The sequence below is a fragment of the Galeopterus variegatus genome, unplaced genomic scaffold, assembly GCF_000696425.1.
Source record: "Galeopterus variegatus unplaced genomic scaffold, G_variegatus-3.0.2 Scaffold1469, whole genome shotgun sequence".
NCBI classification, from domain to species: domain Eukaryota; kingdom Metazoa; phylum Chordata; class Mammalia; order Dermoptera; family Cynocephalidae; genus Galeopterus; species Galeopterus variegatus.
In genome coordinates, this window is record NW_007727580.1 from 209,890 (window position 1) to 219,166 (window position 9,277).

Here is a 9,277-nt window from a genome sequence, read left to right on the forward strand (position 1 = left end):
ATAAAGCATAGATGGCCCAAAGCAGTCTGCTGTAAGTTCTTCTGCTTACTCCTTCTCTTAATATGAGGACCAGAAAAATACTGGTACTAATCAGGAAATGTATTATTAGAGGTAGTAAGAATTAGTACAGATGTTTATGTCACACTGTAACATGTTACATTCATGGTGACCAATATTCTCTCTATATATAAAATCTAATCGTCTTCACTGCACAGTTCATTAGTTAAATGAACTAAATTACAAAATTGTTTTATTATTAGCATAGTCATCATTACAAATCATTTCCCCATGCCCTCCACCCAACCTATCACTCCCCAGTCCCCCTTCCACTCCCCCATCTCTAATATTCTTAGCTTTATTCTCTCCTTCTGTGAGGGGGCACACCAAATCCAAGAAGCCAGAGTTTGACAAGGATCCTCTGACTTGACATGATGCTTGCAAGGCCTCATCGTGGGAGGAGGTGCCGCCGTTCCACCCTCATTTTTTGGAGCTCCGTGTGCTTGCTTTGTCTTATTATATTCTATTTCTTACTGCCTCATAATTATCGCTCTGGGGGGATTGGGAGTGGGATTGAGATTCATACCAGAATGCTTAACCATACTAATGACACTCCTGGGAGTTATGCTCTTGGGTTTTCTGGAGATGGTCTGTGGCAGCTAGGACCAGAAGGGGACAACGAACCTATGTAAACATTTACCTTGTCTGCTTCCTGGAAGGATTGTTTTTAGTGCAATTAGTGAACATAATGGAGATGTTATTAAAAACTTACTCAAAAGTTGCTAGGCAACATGGTTATAAAATAACTACTACTATGCCTAGTCTGCCTGTTTCAAAGAGTCAAACATAAACTTTCTCTTCCAGTAAAAAAAACCCCTAAAAAGAGTACATCTTAGTTGAAAGCAGATCATAGAATTCCCCTCAAGGAAGAAACCTCATAAAAGGTCTTTTAGCGAATGTTTTTATCTCTCATAGGATAGTGAATTTAGAATTATTACTTATGGTGAATTGGTATTGGGATAAGAAAATTAATTGATTATTTTACTTATAATATGTTAGTTAATCTTGGAAATATAGATTCAGGTTAAGTTTTAGAATATTTTCATAAGGCTTAACACATTATAGGATGTAGTAGGTAAGAGAATCTTATTTTATATTACAATTGGATTATGTTTTAATAACGTCATACGGAATTCAATGTAACGTAGATTTAGCTAAACTAAACGTTAACAATTGATGATTATCTGGGACCAGTGGGTTGTAACGTTCTTGTTCAAAGGAAAGAACATTGTAGTCATCTTCTTTGGGAACATATTGCAATGTTATTTTTCTTGGGAACACATGTTACTCATAAGAAGATGTTATAATGTTGTTCAATGATTATTTTGCTTTTAAGGAAAAGTATAAAAGGTGTGTGCATGCTTCAATAAAGTGTCAGCATTCAGCAGATCTCTTGAGTCTGTGTGTTTGCTGTCCATTCCATCGCCAACGCTGCCCTTCCTCCCTTTTGGGGGATTATCAGTGAGGACCCCATGACCCCTGTGCTAGGGCTGGACCCCAGCACTTCTGAAAGTTCAGCATATTATTGTGGTTCCTTCCTCCCTCCCTCCCTTCCTTCCTAGCACCCAGTTATGAGTGAGAACATATTTAAGATGTTCTCTAGGCTCATCCATGTTGCTGCAAATGGCAAATCTTCTTTAAGGCTGAGTAGTATTCCATTGTGTATATATACCATATTATCCCTATCTGGTCATCCATCAATGGACACTTAGGCTGGTTCCATATTTTGGCTATTGTAAATAGAGCTGCAATGAACATGGGAGTGCAGGTATCCCTTTGACATGATGATTTCCATTCCTTTGGGTATATACCCAGTCGCAGGATTGCTGGATCATATGGTAGTTCCATCTGTAGTTGTTTGAATGGCTGTGCTAATTTACAGTCTCACCAACAGTGTAGAAAAGGTCCCCTTTTCCTGCATCCTCATCAGCATTTGTTATTCTCGGTCTTTTTAATAATGGCCTAACTGGGGTGAGATGATATCTCAATGTGGTTTTGATTTGCATTTCCCTGATGATTAGTGATGCTGAGCATTTTTTCATGAACCTGTTGGCCATTTGTATGTCTTCCTTTGAGAAATGTTTATTTATCTCCTTTGCCCATTTTTTAATTGGATTATTTGTTTTTTATTTATTTATTTATTTTCATTTTTGTCTTTTTTCATGACTGGCAACGGATCACAACCCTCAGTGTTGCGCCCGTACCGGACCGGGACCGGCAACGGGATCGCAACCCTCGGTGTTGCACCCGTACCTCGCTCAGCCAGTGAGCAGCCGGTCTGTATGTGGGATCCAAACCCTCGGCAGGAGAGCCGCTGCGCTCCCATGCGGCGCACTGTAGCAGTGCGCCACCGGGCCGGCCCGGATTATTTGTTTTTTACTATATAGTTCTTTGAGTTCCTTATATATTCTGGATATTAATCCCTTGTCAGATATAGTGTTTGCAAAGACTTCCTCCCATTCCATAGGTTGTCTTTCTGCTCTGTTGATTATTTCCTTTGCTGTGCAGAAGCTTTTTAGTTTCATATAATCCCATTTGTTTATTTTTTCTCTTGTTGCTTCTGCTTTGGAGTCTTATTCATAAAGTCTTTGCCCAGTCCTACTTCCTGGAGTGTTTCCCCTATGTTTTCTTTTAGTAATTTTATGGTTTTGGATCTAATATTTAAGCCTTTAATCCATTTTGATTTGATTTGGGTATGTGGTGAGAGGTATTTGTTCTGCATATGGATGTCCAATTTTGTCAGCACCATTTACTGAAGAGGCAGTCTTTTCCCAATGTATGTTCTTGTTAGTACATGGGTTGATTCCCAGGTTTTTTTATTCTGTTCCATTGATCCGAATGAATAGAAGAGTTTCAAATAAACTACCTAATTCTATACCCCAAAGAACTAGAAAAACAATAACAATCCAATCCTAAAAGTAGTAGACAAAAAGAAATAATTAAGATCAGAGCAGAACTAAACGAAATAGAGACCCAAAAAACAATATAAAAGTTCAATGAAACAAAAAGTTTTTTTGAGAAAATAAATAAAATAGGCAAACCATTAACTAGGTTAACAAAAAAAGGCAGAGAAAAGACCCAAATAAAAATCAGAAATGAAAAGGGAGACATTATAACTGATACCACAGAAATATGAAGAATCATTAGAGATTATTATAAACAACTGTACACCAACAAATATGAAAACCTGGAGGAAATGGATACATTTCTGGACACATACAAACTACCACGACTGAACAAAGAAGAAATAGAAAAACTGAACAGACTCATAACAAGCAACAAGATTGAAGCAGTAATCAGCAATCTTCCAACAAAGAAAAGCCCAGGACCAGATGGCTTCATAGCTGATTTTTATCAAACTTTAAAGAGGAATTAATACCAATTCCCTTCAAGCTATTCCAAAAAATTGAAACAGAAGCCATTCTCCCAAACTCATTTTATGAGGACAGCATCATCCTGATACCAAAACCAGACAGACACAACAGAAAAAGAAAACTATAGGCCAATATCCTTGATGAACATAGATGCAAAAATCCTCAAAATATTAGCAATCAGAATACAGCAACACATCAAAAAAATTATACACCATGATCAAGTGGGATTCATCCCAGGGATGCAAGGATGGTTCAACATACACAAGTTAATAAATATGATATATCACATCAATAAAATCAAGGACAAAAACCATATGATTATCTCAATAGATGCAGAAAAAGCATTCAATAAAATTCAACATCCCTTTATGATAGACTCTCAGCAAAGTAGGTATAGAAGGAAATTATCTCAACACAATAAAAGCCATATAGGACAAACCAATATTCAAGATCATGCTGAATGGGGAAAAGCAGCTTTTCCCTTCAGAACAGGAACAAGACAAGAATGCCTACTCTCACAACTCCTATTTAACATAGTACTAGAAGTACTAGCCAGAGCAATTGAGAAAGAAATAAAGGGCATCCAGATTGGAAAAGATGAAGTCAAACTGTCCCTGTTTGCAGATGACATGATCTTATATATAGAAAAACCTAAAGACTCAATCAGCTCTAAGGGTTTTTTGATAAACAATTTCAGTAATGCTGCAGGACACAAAATCAACACCCAAAAATCAATAACATTTTTTATACCCCAATAACATACTAGCAGAAAAAGAAATCAAGAAAGCAAGCCCATTTACAAAAGTCACCAAAAAAAATAAAATACCTAGGAATCAATTTAACCAAGGAGGTGAAAGATTGCTACAATTAGAACTATAAAACACGACTGAAAGAAATTAAAGAGGACACAAAAAGGTGGAAAGACACACCATGCTCTTGGATTGAAAGAATTAACATCATGAAAATGTCCATTCTACCCCAAACAATCTACAGATTCAGTGCAATACCCATCAAAATACCAATGGCATTCTTCATAGAAATAGAAAAGCAATCCTAACATTCATATGGAACAACAAAAGACCCCAAATAGCCAAAGCAGTCCTGAGCAAAAAAAATAAAGCTGGAGGCATAACACTTCCTAACTTCAAATTATGTTACAAAGCTATCGTAATAAAAACAGCATGGTACTGGCATAAAAACAAAATTGTTAACTCATAATTTTAAGACTAGAACTAAATTATTTAATGGAGAATAGAAGAAAAAGTCATTTACTGAAAAAATGCATATATTTTCATCTTACACTTCTCATAGCAGAAAATATAATATTTATATTCATTTTTCCATATTACCTAACAAGAGGAAATGTTTATTTCTTTTAAAATACTTAGCCTACTCACTAAAATCAGTACTTGAAAAACTTTCAATATTTGTTACTAATGAAAAAAATGTTCACGTTTGTCTAGAGAATAAGGAAGACCTGATTTCCTGTTTCTGTTGGTGATCTGCATCATGTTAGAAAGAAGGAACAGTCAGGGGTTCCAGAAAGGTGTGATGTCTCTGTATTCGGTTTAGTAGCTGCTGTGCCACAGGTTTGAATTCTGTTTCCCAATGGAGTTTGTGATAGTTTTTTAGGTCTTGGTCAAAACTGCCATCCAGTGCTAGTTCCTCATCTGTATCAGAAAAATTAAAATAATAGCAATTATTTGGAAATACAATTCTGTTGAATAGTTTAATTTTTGATGACATGAGTTAAACTCATCCTAGCTCATCTTTAATACCAATACAACACAAGATAGGATTTGGGGGTTAAAATGCTTTTCAATGAGAGAAGATCTTTATTCTTTTCTATTCTTCACAAATATTTTTAAATAAGTATATTTTAGTATCTTAATTTAAAAGTACAGTAATTTTTTCAGAAAAACCTAGATTAAATTGAGCTCTTATTTCAGCTAATCCCTTAGTTTTGTACATGTAAGTTTGCATCCAAAAGTCCATGGAGGCTGGAGCCAGAAGCCCCCAGGGTCCTGAGGCAGGGGGCAGAGGGCCTCAGCCCCACCCACTGCCAACCACAACCAGCCAGCAACGGAGCCAGTTGTGTGCCAGCCCTGGCCCCTTTTTCCCCCTCACCCCACCAACAACATCTTAGAATGTACTTATTATTTTTTTTAAAAAGTCAGATCATGGAAATACTAGCAGCAGCCAGCCTTCAGACGTGAACTGCAACATGGCTCTTCCTGAATCTCCAGCCTGCTGGCCTACCCTGTAGATATTAGACTTGCCAGCCTCCATAACTGCATGAGCCAATTTCTTTAAATAAATAAATACACACACACACACACACACACACACCCCCTATTGGCTCTGTTTCTCTGGAGAAAGAATCTTAACTAATACATCTTCCCTATACTCATATAACTGCATGAGCCAATTTCTTTAAATAAATAAATACACACACACACACACACACACACACACACCCTATTGGCTCTGTTTCTCTGGAGAAAGAATCTTAACTAATACATCTTCCCTATACTCATAAAAAAAAAATCAGATCATAATTTCTCAGAATAAACAAAGTATTAACAGTTCTATTTTCTTAGATGAACATTAGAAAAGTTAATTATTTCAATGGTTGACAGATATAAAGGGAGTCAGGAAATCTTTTGGGAAAGCAGCTTGGTTAAATTTGACACTTTAAACATTACTGAAAATCAGAACTTTGCTGGCTTCAAAGAAACCAGGATATACTTCTTTGAAAAGACAACCCCTTCTCCCCACTCTCTCCAATAACTGTGAAACTGGGATACTTTGAGAATCCCAAGGAGTATTAGAATCCCAAATTAGTCCATAGATAATGCAGAAAAGCACTTGTAAAATCAAAAATATTAATTACAACTTAATTTGATTCTTAATCTAAGGGCACCCTGAATTCCATGAACACCGAAAGTATATGCAACCCTAGTAGGAAGATAAATCGCCACTGAGGTTTCTGTGCTGACTTGCCACCAAATTTTTACTTGTTTATATTGGGCCTCATACCCTGTGAGGTGCACTTTCAGGGAAGTGCACTGGCCTGACATTCAGAAGACTGGCTCTTCCTCTTCCTAAGTCTGTGGCCTAAGGCAGACTTCTTAAATGGTAACCACTAAGTCCTGAAATAACCACAAATGTTTCTACTTACGTAATTTGCAAACATTTTTTCATAGAGCCAATTAAAATCCTATTATAAAATGCTTCATTACTCTGTTTACATCAGATTTTCTACACTGAATATTTGTGTACACTGATATGTACTTCCATACCATGGATATTATTGTCTCCGCCCAGAATAAGATAAAGGAGTCTGGAATCCGGTTTGTACCTTCCCCTCCGCTGCTCCCAACTAAGTGGACAGCTATGCAGCTCTGAGATAAGTTCCAGGAAGACACAAACACTTCAGCAAAGTGCTCCATGGAGACCCTGTAAGCAAACCTGGATCTCACCACCCATAAGATAACCAGGGCCTTGACAGGAGGAGAATGCATATAGTGTTTTCTGCCTTCAAAGCCCTTCATAAGGAATCTGCGAGACTCTGATTTCAGATTCTAGATCATCTTCCTGTTCACCCTTTTCCAGATTTTCTGAGCACTGAACTCTTTGTTAAAAAAAATGAATTATCTTGTTTTATGCCCTTCTTTTCCAAGCTGCTTAGTACTGGCACAAGCATTTCGCAGTCCTTTCTACTGCCCACGGCTTTGGTTGGATATGGTGGTTTTAGGAAAATTTCTTTTGTCTTGCTTTGTTTCTTAAGCTAATGTCAAGACTATGTTACTCTTCTTGAGGCCCAGCCAATATTTAGTTAATCCACACTTGGACCATATTAATTCTAAATTGGATTAGACAACATAACAAGAGTAGCCAAATAGCCACAGGTAAAAGAAATGTAGTCTGAAGTTTCAAAGTAAATACAGAAAATGCATTTAAAGTGCCATATTACACTGGGTGTTATACTTAGATACTTATATGCAAATAACAAACGAATGTTTCACAATAGAATACTTATCCTTACTACATGTACTATATTCTGATATTTTCTTTCTTCACTACTTCATTTTTTTAAAGATACTGGTCACCACCAACTAAACTGATTTTATAACCCACAGTGTGAAAAGCACTGATTTAGATAACCAACCATTCTTAAGCTTCTCCTATTCACTGCACTATTTCCTATTTCTCTGTTCAGCATCAGGTAGCTGTTTGAGGAATCTACTATTTCCCTGACTATTCTTTTATAAGGCAGAGCCTCACATGTTCCAGAAGTGCCTGAGAGTTTTTTGGCATAGGCTTGATGATGTGATTCTCCAACTTGAACACTGGGCCCCACTCTAGTCCTGTCACAAAACACAGGTACCAAGTTATTGTACATTCATCATCATGTACCTTATGATGAACGTACAATAACTTACTCTATGTTTGCAATAAATTGCACACACCAACCACCAGTTGCCAGCTCCTCTGAGAGGGGCTCATGGTAGAACAGAATGCCAGGCACACCACTTACAAACTAATGAGTTTATAAGAAGTGACTGCAGTATGCCAGGAAGTTTCAGACAACATTCTTTTTAAGCCACTTTCCAGAAAGACTGTCAACATCCCAACCGTGTTGAGAACCATTAAGTTCTTCTTTTTTGTCTAGTCACCCAGCAAAAAAAGTTAGGTAACTTATATTATGTATCAGTTGCCTTGCCATTACTTCCAAAAACAGTGCTCATACTTCAGCTTGGACCTTTGTGAATTAACAGCTCATCCTGTTTTCAAAATGGCCTGTTTTTTAAGCTATTTTTGTAAAATAATTGAATTCAAGTACACTGTCACCTGAATGTCCATTTCACTTGCTGCTGCCCGACTGGCCAGACACAGCCACAGGCCTGTCAAAAGTAAGGATCTGAGTGCCCACGCTGCTGAGAGAGAAGCCAGGAAGCAGCACAGACCATACAGCCCATGAGGCCCATCCTCACGGCTCATAAGGAGGAGCTCTTGATCACGTGAGAAATTTGTGATGCCTTCTATGGTGACTTGACTCCCTGATTGAACTGTGTTTATTTTTATGATCCATGCCACAGTCCCTTTCCATGGGGTAGGGTGGAGTAAGGGTGTACTACGTAATGGAACAGCAGAAAAACACAGGCCAGATGTTTATTTTCTAATGAAAAGTTCTGGCTTTGGTGCACTGTAACCTTAGGCAAGTCACTTAACCCTCCTAGACCTATTTTCCTCATCTGTCCCCTAGCCACTGAGATCTAAGAGAGATCTTGTGAAGATAGAATGAATGTACTTTTAAAAGTATATAACACTATTAAAATAAAGGTATTACTATCATTAGCCAATCCACAAGAAAAGACCTTCTTTGTACAAGGCAATATCCTTTCCCTAAAGTAGCTCATAACAAATATGTATAATCAATTATTTTTTCAATAAAAAATAAAGTGGTTCAGTTGGAGTGGAAAAATAAGATAAAACTTAACTAAACATTAATACAGGAGAAGTTACAGTTAATGATTAATTGCTATATAAGAAGTACCGATTTCATCAGGCTATGACTATGGGCTTGAAGAGCTATATGAGAAGGGCCTGAAAGGACAGGCAGCATTTGGATAGGCAGATAGGGAACCTGGCATGTGCAAAGGCACAGAGGTTGGAGAAGCACAAGTAGAAGCCCAATCTGGCCATAAGGGAAAGTTGGGAGTGGAGCAGCAGGCAATAGGCCTGCTACAGAGAAGAGCCTGCCAGGTATACTGCTCCCTGCTGAGAAGCTGCCATGCCCATACCACCTTCTTTTTTTTTTTTTTTTTTTTTCCTTTTTTTTT

At 37.5% G+C, this 9,277-nt stretch overlaps 1 protein-coding gene across 1 annotated transcript in view; it reads right to left on the minus strand.

Moving 5' to 3' along the window:
- Positions 1-4,818: 4,818 nt before the first annotated feature.
- ARMC2 (armadillo repeat containing 2) overlaps positions 4,819-9,277 on the minus strand; it is a 113,564-nt gene continuing 109,105 nt past the window's right edge. Inside the window, exon 17 of the mRNA XM_008577254.1 lies at positions 4,819-5,101. Within this exon, the coding sequence (XP_008575476.1) occupies positions 4,944-5,101 (158 nt within the window). The 3' untranslated portion in view covers positions 4,819-4,943. The remainder of the gene's footprint in view (positions 5,102-9,277) is intronic.